This window comes from Tachysurus vachellii, chromosome 11 (genome assembly GCF_030014155.1).
Source record: "Tachysurus vachellii isolate PV-2020 chromosome 11, HZAU_Pvac_v1, whole genome shotgun sequence".
NCBI classification, from domain to species: domain Eukaryota; kingdom Metazoa; phylum Chordata; class Actinopteri; order Siluriformes; family Bagridae; genus Tachysurus; species Tachysurus vachellii.
In genome coordinates this window covers 26,017,622-26,034,462 of record NC_083470.1, presented here as the reverse complement: position 1 = coordinate 26,034,462, position 16,841 = coordinate 26,017,622, and the positions used below count along the sequence as shown (strand labels likewise).

At 43.5% G+C, this 16,841-nt stretch overlaps 1 protein-coding gene across 1 annotated transcript in view; it reads right to left on the bottom strand.

The window, feature by feature from the left end:
• The window catches only part of si:dkeyp-14d3.1 (transmembrane protein 132C), a 188,959-nt gene that overhangs the window by 37,564 nt on the left and 134,554 nt on the right, over positions 1-16,841 (bottom strand). The window contains exon 4 of the mRNA XM_060882350.1: positions 14,361-14,547. Within this exon, the coding sequence (XP_060738333.1) occupies positions 14,361-14,547 (187 nt within the window). The remainder of the gene's footprint in view (positions 1-14,360; positions 14,548-16,841) is intronic.

Below are 16,841 nucleotides of genomic sequence, written 5' to 3'. Positions count from 1 at the left end.
GTGATGTCACACACAAGGTGTCGTGATGTAACACTCAAGGTGTCGTGATGTCACACACAAGGTGTCCTGATGTCACACACAAGGTGTCATGATGTCACACACAAGGTGTCGTGACGGCACACACAAGGTATCATGATGTCACACACAAGGTGTCATGATGTCACACACAAGGTGTCATGATGTCACACACAAGGTGTCATGATGTCACACAAGGTGTCTCAATGTCACACACAAGGTGTCATGATGTCACACAAGGTGTCATGATGTCACACACAAGGTGTCATGATGTCACACACAAGGTGTCATGATGTCACACACAAGGTGTCATGATGTCACACACAAGGTGTCATGATGTCACACAAGGTGTCTCAATGTCACACACAAGGTGTCATGATGTCAGCGATGAAAGTGGAGTCACCACTAACAACATGAAGGTGATACATTTCCACAAACTGCACGTCCTGCACATGTATTAATCCTCCTACAGAAATTCACTGCAGTCGATTCTGTGTTTTGTGTAACGTCACGTCATCAGACTGTAAGGTTTCATGCACCGGAGGCAGAAAACGACTCGCTACTGAACTGAACTACTGATAAATCCTGTATTTAACACAGTGCTGAATAATAAGCTGAGCCTCAGTGCTGATGTATAGAGTCAACACTGGAGTTCTGCTGTGTTTGAAGCTGATTGTCCTGGAGACACTGGTGCTGCATTACACACACACACACACACACACACACACACACACACAGCGTGTTGTTTTCTTGTTCCCTCCAGCGATCCTGTCAGCACCTTCCTCTCCTCAGCCTCATTTCAAACAGCGCAGGGAAAGAACCAGGAACACAAATCAACAGATGAACAGCAGATAAATCAGTAAACGCTACAGAAGAGGAAGGAGATTTAACTTAAAACCTGACACAGGGTTCACTCTGATCTCTCTCACACACACTCTCTCACACACACACACACTCTCTCTCTACATCACCGTGACCCCAGGTGTCTCTGCAGCTCTGACAGACAGCTGTGATGAAGACAGGAACAGTGGAGCTGAAGCACAGGAAGTTGACACACTGCTGTCAGCTCACATGTCGTTCTGGTGTCACGACTCAGTTTGTATACACGCCGACACACAAAGCGTCTAAAGGGTTTGGAGCTGAAGAAGCTTTAGCATTAGAAACGTGCTGAGAGTGTGTTCAGTCAGCAGCACAGACGGGTTCAGGTGTTCAGTTCAGTCTCCTGCATTCTGACTGATCAGAAGGTGGGGCTTTGTTTCCAAATCCCAGATTTCTGCTGATTGTAATACGACATCTTCTGACTGTGACGAGTCTCCAGTGTCAACAGTCACTTCCACAGAAATATCTTCAGGACGGATGATAAAAGCTCCAGATAAAAACTACAGCGTGTAGAAATGTCTGTTTCATCACACTGATGTTGATTAGTTTCCTCTTTTATTCCTTACATGATACACACAGTGTACATGTCTCTCTCTCTCTCTCTCTCTGTCTCTCTCTCTCTCTCTCTCTCTCTCTGTCTCATTCTCTGTCTCACTCTCTCACTCTCTCTCTGTCTCACTCTCTCTATCACTCTGTCTCTCTGTCTCACTCTCTGTCTCTCTCTCTGTCTCACTCTCTCTCTGTCTCTCTCTCTCTCTCTCTCTCTCTCTCTCTCTCACTCTCTCTGTCTCACTCTCTCTCTGTCTCTCTCTCACTCTCTCTCTCTCTGTCTCACTCTCTCTCTGTCTCTCTGTCTCTCTCTCTCTCTCTCTCTCTCTCTCTCTCTCTCTCTCTCTCTCTCTCTCTCTCACACTCACGCTCTGTCTCTCCCTCTGTCTCTCTCTCTCTCTCACTCTCTCTGCCTCTGTCTCTCTCTCACTCTCTGTCTCTCCCTCTGTCTCTCTCTCTCTCACTCTCTCTCACTCTCTCTCTCTCTCTCTCTCTCTCTCTCACTCTCTCACTCTCTCTCTGTCTCTCTCTCTCTCTCTCTCTCTCTCTCTCTCTCTGTCTCTCTCTCTCTCTCTCTCTCTCTCTCTCTCAGTGTACATGTGGCTCTATATATATGACCGGGAGCCACAATAAAAGAGTTTTCACGAAGCTTTAGATAAGACCTAAAAGAAGCGAGTGACATCTGACTCTGTCCTCCTTTTCTCCCTCACCCGTCCCTCTTCAAACCCGTCGTCTTGTCTTCTCAGTGGTGCTGCAAACACCATTATGCCGCGTAATCGACATAATCCCTTCTTCTTCTGGAGCAGAAAACAGGATGTGAGGTAATTAGCGCTAGAAAGTGACCTTTTCATCGTGTGTCCTGGAGGAGCGCAAAGAAAAAGACAAACAACAAGAAGAAAAATGACAGCGTGATTTCCTCAGGGAGCGAGGGATGATCAGACGGAGGTGTAGCACGGGTCTGATGTCACGTGCGGTCTGACTGTCTGTCTGTTTATCAGGGACGTCAGCTGACTTTTCCCTCTGCGCTGATAACTGACTACAAGGCTGAGCTTTTTATTTAATTAATTAATTAAGTAATTAATTAATTAATTATTATTTTTTCAGGTGCCCTTTACATGGACTGCCCTTGGAACGTCCACTGAGCATCTCATCCTGCACAGAGGAACAGAGGAAGAGCCGGAAAATGCACGACGAGCGACGTAAGGCGTGAACACAAATCCCTGTCGGATCTGCACTTATATTAAGGAGCGAAGCGAAGAGGAAACGTGACGTGACGTCTGCACTGATTACACGACTCGCACTGAATAGAGCAATTCATTACAGCTCACTATAATCACACACAGTACAGAGGAAGAGAGAGAGCGAGAGAGAGAGAGAGAGAGAGAGAGAGAGAGAGAGAGAGAGAGAGAGAGAGATTAGACACCGTGTCATATATCAGAGCTACAGTGGAGTGTGTGTGTGTGTGTGTGTGTGTGTGTGTGTGTGTGTGTGTGTGTGTGTGTGTGTGTGTGTGTGTGTGTGTGTGTGTGTGATGCGAGTCACAGCAGCTTGAGAAGTGTAATGCGATTCACTCTCCTACTCAGAGCCGAGGCTAAATGCGAGGGGAGGAGCAGGGAGGAGAGGACAGGGGGAGGAAGAAAAGAGGGAAGACGAAGCTTTAGCTTTATCGTGTCCTCGAGTAAAACTGTGACAGAAGACAGAATAAAATGTGTGAAGAAATTCAGCAGGATATTAATGATAAGCCGAGGGACAGGAGGACAAGAGAGAGTCCAGTTAGTGTAGAATGTTAGTGCAGGATGTTAGTGTAGAATGTTAGTGCAGGATGTTAGTGTAGAATGTTAGTGCAGGATGTTAGTGTAAGTTAGTGTAGGATGTTAGTGTAGAATGTTAGTGCAGGATGTTAGTGTAGAATGTTAGTGTAGAATGTTAGTGCAGGATGTTAGTGTAGAATGTTAGTGCAGGATGTTAGTGTAGAATGTTAGTGTAGAATGTTAGTGCAGGATGTTAGTGTAGAATGTTAGTGCAGGATGTTAGTGTAAGTTAGTGTAGGATGTTAGTGTAGAATGTTAGTGCAGGATGTTAGTGTAGAATGTTAGTGTAGAATGTTAGTGCAGGATGTTAGTGTAGAATGTTAGTGCAGGATGTTAGTGTAGAATGTTAGTGCAGGATGTTAGTGTAGAATGTTAGTGCAGGATGTTAGTGTAGAATGTTAGTGCAGGATGTTAGTGTAGAATGTTAGTGCAGGATGTTAGTGTAGAATGTTAGTGCAGGATGTTAGTGTAAGTTAGTGTAGAATGTTAGTGCAGGATGTTAGTGTAAGTTAGTGTAGAATGTTAGTGCAGGATGTTAGTGTAGAATGTTAGTGCAGGATGTTAGTGCAGGATGTTAGTGTAAGTTAGTGCAGGATGTTAGTGTAGGATGTTAGTGCAGGATGTTAGTGCAGGATGTTAGTGTAAGTTAGTGTAGAATGTTAGTGTAAGTTAGTGCAGGATGTTAGTGCAGGATGTTAGTGCAGGATGTTAGTGCAGGATGTTAGTGCAGGATGTTAGTGTAAGTTAGTGCAGGATGTTAGTGTAGGATGTTAGTGCAGGATGTTAGTGCAGGATGTTAGTGTAAGTTAGTGTAGAATGTTAGTGTAAGTTAGTGCAGGATGTTAGTGCAGGATGTTAGTGCAGGATGTTAGTGCAGGATGTTAGTGTAAGTTAGTGCAGGATGTTAGTGCAGGATGTTAGTGTAAGTTAGTGTAGAATGTTAGTGTAAGTTAGTGCAGGATGTTAGTGCAGGATGTTAGTGTAAGTTAGTGTAGAATGTTAGTGTAAGTTAGTGCAGGATGTTAGTGCAGGATGTTAGTGTAAGTTAGTGTAGAATGTTAGTGTAAGTTAGTGCAGGATGTTAGTGCAGGATGTTAGTGTAAGTTAGTGCAGGATGTTAGTGCAGGATGTTAGTGTAAGTTAGTGCAGGATGTTAGTGCAGGATGTTAGTGTAAGTTAGTGCAGGATGTTAGTGCAGGATGTTAGTGTAAGTTAGTGCAGGATGTTAGTGTAAGTTAGTGCAGGATGTTAGTGCAGGATGTTAGTGTAAGTTAGTGCAGGATGTTAGTGCAGGATGTTAGTGTAAGTTAGTGCAGGATGTTAGTGTAAGTTAGTGCAGGATGTTAGTGCAGGATGTTAGTGCAGGATGTTAGTGTAAGTTAGTGCAGGATGTTAGTGTAAGTTAGTGCAGGATGTTAGTGTAAGTTAGTGCCTGTAGAATATCTGCACTGCTTTCAAACAGCTCAGCAAAGGAGCTTAATTTAAGAAGCAGCAGTGAACGAAGGTGTGCTTGAGAAACAGACAATTACCACTTTCTCTTCTTCTGATCTGGCAGTTTTTTAGTCTTGACAGATTGTAGGTTTCTTTTTACTGTCATCAGCAGTTTCTCTTCTCTTAGAGAACTACAGAGGAGCAGAAGTGAAGGAGGAACTCACGTGGGACGGCGTAAAGTGACAGCGTTAATAACCCTAGCATGATGTAACAGAAACAGAGATTCTGGTTTCTGATTCGTTGATTCGTTTCTCGGGTTTAAATAAATGCGCTCGTTTGCTCGTTGCTATAGTAACTGCTCACTCACGGGGACTTGTACGGCAAACACTTCACGTGAACGGATGAAGAAGAAACAATTGCAGAAGATGATATAAGAACATTTAATGTAACTATAAAAGAAACTACATCACAAATCTTCATCTAGTAACTTAGCATTCCTCCACTGGAGCTGTACTAGTTAACAACACCCACATCCACTGGAGCTGTACTAGTTAACAACACCCACATCCACTGGAGCTGTACTAGTTAACACCCACATCCACTGAGCTGTACTAGTTAACAACACCCACATCCACTGGAGCTGTACTAGTTAACAACACTCATATCCACTGGAGCTGTACTAGTTAACAACACCCACATCCACTGGAGCTGTACTAGTTAACAACACCCACATCCACTGGAGCTGTACTAGTTAACAACACCCACATCCACTGGAGCTGTACTAGTTAACAACACCCACATCCACTGAGCTGTACTAGTTAACAACTCTCATATCCACTGGAGCTGTACTAGTTAACAACACCCACATCCACTGGAGCTGTACTAGTTAACACCCACATCCACTGAGCTGTACTAGTTAACAACACTCACATCCACTGGAGCTGTACCAGTTAACAACACCCACATCCACTGGAGCTGTTCTAGTTAACACCCACATCCACTGAGCTGTACTAGTTAACAACACTCACATCCACTGGAGCTGTACTAGTTAACAACACTCACATCCACTGGAGCTGTACTAGTTAACACCCACATCCACTGAGCTGTACTAGTTAACAACACACACATCCACTGGAGCTGTACTAGTTAACAACACCCACATCCACTGAGCTGTACTAGTTAACAACACCCACATCCACTGAGCTGTACTAGTTAACAACACCCACATCCACTGAGCTGTACTAGTTAACAACAGCTACATCCACTGAGCTGTACTAGTTAACAACACCCACATCCACTGGAGCTGTACTAGTTAACACCCACATCCACTGAGCTGTACTAGTTAACACCCACATCCACTGGAGCTGTACTAGTTAACAACACTCACATCCACTGGAGCTGTACTAGTTAACACCCACATCCACTGGAGCTGTACTAGTTAACACCCACATCCACTGAGCTGTACTAGTTAACAACACCCACATCCACTGAGCTGTACTAGTTAACAACACCCACATCCACTGAGCTGTACTAGTTAACAACAGCTACATCCACTGAGCTGTACTAGTTAACAACACCCACATCCACTGGAGCTGTACTAGTTAACAACACCTACATCCACTGAGCTGTACTAGTTAACACCCACATCCACTGGAGCTATACTAGTTAACAACACCAAGACACACACTTCCTCAGACACCACACACACACACTCCCTCACACACTATACACACCCCACACACTCCTCACACAACACACACACTCCCTCACACACCACACACTCCACACACACCACACACACCACACACACTCCCCAATCTTTACACATACTCCTTACATACTACTGACACATTACACACACCTCAAACAAACTACTGACATACACACACCACACACAACCCTAAGACATCCACATTATTTAATATGAACAAGTCCGTTCACAAGCCGGTCTTATTGACGTGTTAATGACCCCCAGTGTACGTTTAACACGCATCTCTCTCTGTCTCCTGTAGTCGACTCGAGTCGCCAAACTTTGCTGAAGCTAATAAATGTTCTTTTGTTCAGATTGATTAACAGCAAGGACACCATTAATTGTGAAATATGCTGCACATTAAGAGAGAGAGAGAGAGAGAGAGAGAGAGAGAGAGAGAGAGAGAGAGATGAAGGGGAAAGAGAATTGAGTGAGAAAGGAGAGTTAGGAAGTCGTATATATGTTGTGAGGTTTAATAGCGGTTGGTGTTAATAAAGTGTGACCTTGGCGTGGAGGTCTTGTGTATCAGCTCAGTATCAGCACCGAGAGGAGAGACACGTGAATGTTAATTAGCGACGAAGCTTTCAGTTCTCTCGCACGCCCACAGAGCCGTTAGCCATCTTTCACCCTGGTGACTTACAGCACATACAGCCTCAGTGAAACACTGCGTGGAATTCTGTTACGGGGAAATAATCACCGCCGTGATGACATCATGATACAGATGAGGAGGTGAGAGAGCGAGTGACGGCGCTGACGCTCCAGAGCACTAAAGCACCGCTGCATCGTTCCTCACATTCTCATGAACTTAAGGGGGAGAGAATGGAATTGTGGGTCATTTAGTAAACCATTAACCAAAGGTTTCGTTCTATATCAGACATGTTTGAAGGTCACATGGTCTCTAGCTAATGTTCCGACTCGACAGCGTCACATGACCCTGATTATTTCTTTTTGTCATTACTGATAACCAGATGCACCTCCAGAAGAATCAGCACTGGGTTTACTCCAGCGTACCGGCAGATGCTGTGAGGACGAAGCGCTCGAGGGAGCTTTCCTCTGAGCTCTGCGCTTAGCTGCTGGAAGGTGACCAACTTTCTGTCACGGCTCCGTTTAAAAGCGCAGAACATCTGGTTCTGCCTACTGCTGTAATGTAACTGCAGCATAACGAAGACTTTCGGTCTGCCTTCACGTCTGTTCGCACCTTATACAATTTAAAGCTTTAATTAACTCAGCATCATTACTGAGTCAGAGGAGGAAAGAAATCGTATAAAATATGATGTTCCTGAGCAGTCGTGAGGAGATTCATGTGTTACTCTACGTACGCTGGGGCTGGAGACGCACGAGCCGAGCAGCAGAAGAACCCAAATAAAGAAAAAAAGGTTTTACTTATTTGTTAACTAGTTAATTAGACATTTCTACCAGAGGGGGCGCCAAATCCACCACAGTAACATTGTTTAAAGCAAACAACATCTTCCAAAAAGCTTCCAAACTAACCTGGTTTACTTATTATATACAGCTGGCTCACACCTCTGGAGTTGGGGGTTCCAGTCCCACCTCCTCGGTTTGCATGTTCTCCCTGTGTTACAGGTTTCTTTGGTTCTCTGGGTTCCTCAATCCGTTCAAAGTTCTGTAGGCTGACTGGCATCGTGTGAGTGTGTGTGTGTGTGTGTGTGTGTGTGTGTGTGTGTGTGTGTGTGTGTGTGTGTGTGTGTGTTGTGCCCTGAGATGAGTTATCTTCCCATTCAAGATGTCCTCTGCCTTGGGACCCGAGCCCACTGGGATACTGTGTAGGATAAACACTATGAAGAATGGATGGATGGATGGATGGATGGATGGATGGATTTTCTAAACCATATATCATTTGGAATTTGAAAATGTATTAGAACCTACAAATCATAATATATAATAATTAATAATAATAATTAATGCCTCTCTCTCTCTCTCTCTCTCTCTCTCTCTCTCTCTCTCTCTCTCTCTCTCTCTCTCTCTCTCTCTCTCTCTCTCTCTCTCTCTTTCTATTTCTAATTCTCTCTCACTATCTCTCTAGTTTCTGTCTCTCTGTTTCACTGTGTGCCCAGTGATTATCCAAGCCTACTGTGTCCCTCACTCTGTGTGTGTGTGTGTGTGTGTGTGTGTGTGTGTGTGTGTGTGGAGCTGCAGAGCCGTTAAAAGCTGCACATTGTTACTACAATGCACTTCACTGCCCTCTTTACACCATCCTCACACCACACTGACAGACTGAGCTCTAACTCACATTCCATGGTGAGTCTGACACGTGTGAATGACCACACACACACACACACACACACACCCTCACACACACACACACACACACACACACACACACAGTACCCTCAGAATGCCTGTGTAGCATTAAACTGAAAGTAAAGTCGGTTTAGAAAACGGGAGGCGTCCTTTAGGTTAGTAAGTATTGCACTGATGCAGTGGATTCACACACACACACACACACACACTCACACACACACACACACACACACGCACACACACACAGTGGTGCAGCTGCAAATCACAGGGCTAGTATATTCATGCGCTGGCTCTGAATTGTTATTGTTACTATAGTAATAGTTGTTTTTTACAGGAACTTGTTTGCGCTGATGAAGAACACGCTGGACTTGAGCATGAGGACAAATCACATGATTAGTTTAGCGTCTGCTACGAGATCAGCGTGAGACGTGATGAATGCTGATGCGAGAGCGTGGCGGTGAGCGTCAGGTGCAGCTGTGTTTACACCGTCTGCGTCTAGAACGCTCAATCACAATTAAACACTGTGTAGGGACCGAACTGCTTCATAGACACAAACGACAAATGGCAGTGCATCATGGGAAATGCAGTCCTGAGGAGTCATGGACGTGAGCGAAGGTGTTATTAGCAGTGCATCATGGGAAGTGAGGTGAAAACTGCGTGAACGTGGCTGTTTAACCACAAGACGACGAATCTCTTAGCATAAAGAGCGCTCGCTTGTTTACATGCTGTCGATGTGAATATAAATAATCGGCCATTTTTAAGTATCAAGCTGTGTGCCAGTGATTTAATTAGTGTACTGGCAAAAAGAAAAAAATCATTAGCGAGTTTAAGCAGCGTGTTTACGTGGTGCTGCACTGAGCTGTGGATTATATTGTGATGTATTACACATGAGCAGGTGATTCATCTTCTAAAATCTTCTGACAGCAGGACTGAAGTGGGTTAAAGAGAGGTGTGTCACTGCTGTTTAATAATGACACATGCTTATGTCTGGTCAAATAGATGTTAATATTTCTCTCCTCATCAATCCCCATTACACACAGTATTCACATTGATCTCTCCATTAGGCAGCCAATTATAGAGAATATCTCTCTCTCTCACACACACACACACACACACACACTCTCTCTCTCTCTCTCTCTCTGTCTCTGACCTGCAAAACACACACTGGGCACCAGTTTTTCACTCTCAGGTTCAGGTTCAGTTGTGACTCTCTGTTTCGATACAATATGAAAATCACACAGCTGAACAGAACGATTCGATTTTATTCATTTAGCACTAATATGATTCAATTCAGCACTAATATGATTCAGTTCAGCACTAATATGATTCAGTTCAGCACTAATATGATTCAGTTCAGAACTAACATAATTCAATTTGATCCTGTAGGATTCGATTCAGCATTAATATGATTCAATTTGATCCAACATGATTCAGTTCATTACTGATATGATTCAATTTGATCCAGTATGATTCAATTCAGGACTAGTATGATTCTACTTGATGCAATATGATTCAGTTCTACACCAGTATGATTCAATTCGATCCGGTATGATTCAGTTCAGCACTAATATGATGCTTTTCTATACAATATGATTCAATTTAGCGCCAATGTGATTTGATACGATATGATTCAATTTGAATCAATCTGAATCAGAACCGTTTTCCTTTTCTATTTGAACTCGGATCTTCGCTGTTTGACTTTTTCCAATTCAAATGGTTTTGTTCTTTACATCCTTAGTTTCAGTGATTATCATACAGCTTACTTAAATGATCTTACAGGCTTTAATCCATTGGCCATCACAAAGTATTGGCCCCCTTTTCATCAGTGAACCATTTAACCATCACTGAGTAGTTATTATATGGAAGGTGGGTTATTCTCTGTACAGCAGTTTGTGTATAAGGTGTGTGTGTGTGTTACAAATATGTCTCTCTCTCTCTCTCTCTCTCTCTCTCTCTCTCTCTCTCCCCCTCTCTCCACCCCCGCTCTCTCTCTCTCCCTCTCTCTCTCTCTCTCTCTCTCTCTCTCTGTCTCTGTCTCTCTCCCCCCCCCCCTCTCCCTCTCTCTCTCTCTCTCTCTCTCTCTCTCTCTCTCTCTCTCTCTCCCTCTCTCTCCCCCCCTCTCTCCGCCCCCGCTCTCTCTCTCTCCTTCTCTCTCTCTCTCTCTCTCTCTCTCTCTCTCTCTCTCTCTCTCTCTCTCTCCCCCCTCTCTCTCTCCCTCTCTCTCTCTCTCTCTCTCTCTCTCTCTCTCTCTCTCTCTCTCTCTCCCCTCTCTCTCTCCCTCTCTCTCTCTCTCTCTCTCTCTCTCTCTCTCTCTCTCTCTCTCTCTCTCTCTCTCTCTCTCTCTCTCTCTCTCTCTCTCTCTCTCTCTCTCTCTCCCTCTCTCTCTCTCTCTCTCTCTCCCTCTCTCTCTCCCTCTCTCTCTCTCTCACTCTCTCTCTCTCTCACTCTCTCTCTCTCTCTCTCTCTCTCTCTCCCTCTCTCTCTCTCTCCCTCTCGCTCTCTCTCTCTCTCTCTCCCTCTGTCTCTCTCTCCCTCTCTCTCTCTCTCACTCTCTCTCTCACTCCCTCTCTCTCTCACTCTCTCTCTCACTCTCTCTCTCTCTCTCTCTCTCTCTCTCTCTCTCTCTCTCTCTCTCTCTCCCCCCCCCTCTCTCTCTTTCTCTGTCTTTGACTACACAGCTGACAGGTCTGATGCGAGCTCTACGAGACCGTGTTTCCATTTCAGCAGCAGTGTAACGTGTAGGAGGAGAGAGAGAGGAAACTGTAGTGCTAACAGCCATAACATACAGAAAGTTACAATATACCAATCAATCTGTAGCACAACCTGAATCCTTACACTGCTGCTGCAATACTGCTTATCCGCAGCACCATCTCTACCGGGATGATCAACTTTCTGGCAAAAGTATACATATTCTACTGCAACATATCACAAATATGATTAAATCTGATTCAGTACGGTTTCATTCAGAACCGATATGATTCAATGTGATTCAATATGAATTGATTCAGCAACAATAATTTGATCCACTATGAATTGATTCAGCACAAATATGATTTGATTCAATATGATTCAATTCAACAACAATATGATTCAAGTTGATCCAACATCATTAAATTCAGCACAAATATGATTTGATTCAATATGATTCAATTCAACAACAATATGATTCAATTCAACAACAATATGATTCATGTTGATCCAACATCATTAAATTCAGCACAAATATGATCTGATTCAATATGATTCAATTCAACAACAATATGATTCAAGTTGATCCAATATCATTAAATTCAGCACAAATATGATTTGATTCAATATGATTCAATTCAACAACAATATGATTCAAGTTGATCCAATATCATTAAATTCAGCACAAATATGAATTGATTTGAACTAGTGATTTCATTTGATTCAATATGCTTTAATTCAACATAATATGATTCAATTCATCACCAACATGATTCGGTTTGGTCCAGTATGTGTCTGTTCAGCACCAGTACGATTTGATTTCATCAAATGTTATTCGATTCAGTACGTGAGGCAGTGTGTGACAACATATCACACACAGCATGTCACACGGTAACTACGGTAACGTGTATTATACAAAGTTGTGTAAAGTCTCTGCAAACTCGGGATGTGTTAAAAGCTATCCATGTTAATGTAGCGTCTTAATACACGACTTACGAGCCTGACTGTTTCTGGAAGTATCTACGGTCACCATTATTTACAAAAATGCTTTATCTCAATGAAACAGTCTAGTGGTAGTGATGCAGCTGGTTAAAATACGCTGATGTAAAATGTGAGAGTTTTGATATGTTGCAGTGTGACAGACTGTTGGTATTCATCTTATATAAAAGAGCTGGAGATAAGAGGCATGTGAGAGTGTGTTCAGTGAGACTGGGTTTGTATTATCACATGCACTCAGATATCACTCATTATTTCTATACAAATCCTAGAAGACCTTCACTTCCTTCCACTGAGCCGGGGTTTGTTCAGTCTCACACAGCTCTAAAAAAAACCTGACATAGTAAAAGAGTAAAAGGGAAATCAGGGCTTTTAAAAGCTGCTGTTGCTTATAAGCTCGATCTTTAATCTAGTCGGAAACCTTGTGTGTCTGAGGCTTTTATAGATTCCATAAAAACGCTGCACTGAAACTAAACTCTGGACCACCTGCTGAGGTTTCCTTCATTTGCTGGAGAGAGACTGGATCTGAGTGGTGTGTAATGACTGCAGCAGTGCTGATCCTCTGCACTAACCCTGCGCTCACACCCACAGTGACACGCTCGTGACAGCCAGAGCTTTCTGGAGCTTTCTGACAACCGGCGGCACGGCCAGTCTTAGAGGTGAAGAAGTGGGCGGGGCTAGTGACATCACCGAGTTGAGAATAGTTTAACTTTGTGCGAACGAGAAGAGAAAAAAAAATCAACTTTATATATCAGCAGAAATCACTGATAAAGCACGATCACTTCCTCCAGGATCTGATTTGTAATGAGAAGGAAACCTGTAACATTGTGACAAACTGATGGTTTATTAGAGTTTTTATTGGATATCTTACTATCACTGAAACCATGGCAACTAGGAGTCAAGTAAATATAGGACACGCCCACTACACTGCTCTTTATTATATTATACAAGTTTACTCTCACTCTCACTCATTCATTTTCTACCGCTTATCCGAACTACCTCGGGTCACGGGGAGCCTGTGTCTATCTCAGGTGTCATCGGGCATCGAGGCAGGATACACCCTGGACGGAGTGCCAACCCATCACAGGGCACACACACACACACACACTCATTCACTCACACAATCACACCCTACGGACAATTTTCCAGAGATGCCAATCAACCTACCATGCATGTCTTTGGACCGGGGGAGGAAACCGGAGTACCCGGAGGAAACCCCCGAGACACGGGGAGAACATGCAAACTCCACACACACACAAGGCGGAGGCGGGAATCGAACCCCGACCCTGGAGGTGTGAGGCGAACGTGCTAACCACTAAGCCCCCTCTAATTTATTTAATTTAATTAATTTTATTTAATTTAATAAAGTTATTATCTGAGTTTGTGACCCAACATTCTTTAAAAGCTCCTCACTGGATTTCGACCTACATGATTTTTTTCCCTCTGTTGATGAACGAGGCTGTTTGAAGCCCCCTGAGATATCGTATTCCTCTGCTTTTACCCGAGCACTAAATAAACACAGCCTATTGAAATATTTCATCCATAATGCATATAAACATGAATCAAACTGTTGGCACATCATCACACACCAAACATGGCATCATTAACAGAATCAATAGAATGTCTGATAAAACGAATTAGATGCCAGACTCTGCTACACTCCCCCCGCGCCGCCTCACGCCTCTGTGAGAAAACAAAGGTCTGAAATATTCTCATCAATCGTTAGGAAAAGGTCAGTAGTGAAAGAGAATCAGAGGCTGGTCTGATGCAACTCTTGATTATGTGTTAGTTTTTAGCTCCACCCCTTTTTTCAGGGTCATGACGAGAACAAGGAGATTTTTTTTTCTGTTTGTTTTACGATCATTAAATGAGTGAGGATTGAATCTAGATTGAGAAATATCTGATGTGTGTGTGTATGTGTGTGTGTGTGTGTGTGTGTGTGTGTGTGTGTGTGTGTGTGTGTGTGTGCGAAGGCTCACCATGGCGAGAGGGACGATGCCTGTCAGCTCTCTCTGGACGATGTGGATTTTTGTCTCGGTTTCGTCTGACGTTGCTCTGATGCCTGGATACTCCACCGTCCAGGAGATCAGCCCACTGCCTACTGAGTCCACGATCACATCCATCTCCAAATCCACCTGCACCACACGCTGCCACCCGGGCTCCACCCTGACACACACACACACACACACACACACACACAGACAATTACATGATCACATCAGAATAAAGTAACATCAAAATAACTGCTAATGTTTATGAAGAAGAGAAGAGAAGAGAAGAGAAGAGAAGAGAAGAGAAGAGAAGAGAAGAGAAGAGAAGAGAAGACACAGGTTTTGTGTATCATCATAAAGAGTTCCTGCACTTCAGTACACATGGTCGAGTTTAATCAAATCAGGATTTTTGTTTTTTTTAAATATAAATTTAATGAAACTGATGTGAACATTTCATTTTAATAGCATTAATGAGATAAAGGAAATGTTCAGTGAGGAAAAGAAAGCAACAAAAAACCATCAGTAAACTACAGCAGTGTGTGTGTGTGTGTGTGTGTGTGTGTGTGTGTGTGTGTGTGTGTGTGTGTGTGTGTCTTTCTGTCATCTTCAAGTTATTTCAATTCTCCTCTTAAAACAGTGTTGTAACTTATACAGCTGTAATATAGTGTAAATGATGGCATAATTAAATATACATTCGCTCTCACACACACACACACACACACACACACACACACACACACACAGTCTTATGTAAGTGAATTGCTCTACAGTGGACGCAGCTGACGCAGTGTGACCTCTTAGTAATCATTCATATTTCAGATTTATGTCAATTAGGATGGAGGAGAAAGTGCAGTGGTTTCCACTTACAGCAGAAGTGCACATTAAAGCACATGAAATACGACGAGGTTCGGGACGTCGGCCGAGTCCTAAACGCTTGTGTAAGCAGTCCGTCAGAGAAGAAGAGAAACATCTGAGCAAGCAAAGGTACAATTCCAACATGACAATATTTGTCCTTTAACAAACTAGAGAAATCTGCATCTCACTTTGATATGAGCAGTGGGAGAGATCAGGACTGAGAGAGAGAGAGAGAGAGAGAGAGAGAGAGAGAGAGAGAGAGAGAGAGAGAGAGAGATAGGGAGAGAGAGAGAGAGAGAGAGAGAGAGAGAGAGAGAGAGAGAGAGAGAGAGAGAGAGAGAGAGAGAGATAGGGAGAGAGAGAGAGAGAGAGTGAGTGAGTGAGTGAGAGGGAGAGGGGAGAGGGGGAGAGGGAGAGGGGGAGAGAGAAAGCAAGAGAGAGAAGGTGGAGGGGGAGGGGGAGAGAGGGAGAGAGAGAGAGAGAAAGGAGAGAGACAGGGAGAGAGTGATAGCAAGAGAGAGAGGGGGCAGAGAGAGAAAGCAAGAGAAAGAGAGAGAGATGGGGAGAAAAAGAGAGAGGGGGGAGAGGGGGGAAGAGAGAGAGAGAAAGAGGTGATGACTTTGAAACAATAAAAACTTCTCTTGCAGGCAGAACAGAACAGAAATGCAGCAAGCAGTGACAGAACAGAGGATGGTAGGGGAAGAGAGAGAGAGAGAGAGAGAGAGAGAGAGAGTGAGGGAGAGAGAGAGAGAGAGTTGCTCGCCTGGCAATTTCCTAAGTATAGACAGGGAAAAAGAACTGCAGAGGGTTTCACAGCTGTGCTGAGAGAAAGCACATTTCTGTGAAGTGATGGAGGAGTGGAGTGTGGAGGAGAACGGAGGAGAGAAATAAACGAGAGGAAGCCTTAGGGTTCGTGTACCTTCACATTTCAGTGTTATGATTATAAGGTCAGGAAATAAAAAACAATCTTCCGTTTTCTAATATTAAATCTTATAAATGTACCTTTACATTCTCTCCTTGTGTAATAATTTATTCGTGTATTTTTCACCACGCAGTAAAATAAGAAATCGATTCTTTTATACCATCAAATTATAATCAAAAAGTAAAATATCGACTGGTTTATAATTGTTTCCAGTTCTTTCTGTCTACTGATCAAATATTCATGAATTTAATACTGAGAAACTTCAACACACAAAGTCCTGAAGACGTGAACACACTGATACTGGAGACTCCTTCCATAAACCAATCCTTCTCACCATATAGTTACTATAGAAACAACATGTTAATATAAACATATGATGAATCTGATTGGTCAGGACAGAAGGTGTTAACACGTTATGGTTTCTATAGTAACAGTCATGTCCTTTAAGTGTGTGAACGTTCTGCTCAGGATCAGGATGTGCTTCAGGACACTCGGACTGTGGCGATGACTCTGTGGGAGGCATCAGATGAGCCGTCAGATTTAAACAGCGGGTACAGAGGCAGAGTCGGACTAAATAAACCCTCTTCCCTGCTGAGATCAGAAATCTGGGGGCTTTTCTCTGCTGAGAGCCTTTAATTCAAGCTGTTCTTACTGTGCCATTATCACCACTGTGATTAGAGTCGCTCAAGTTA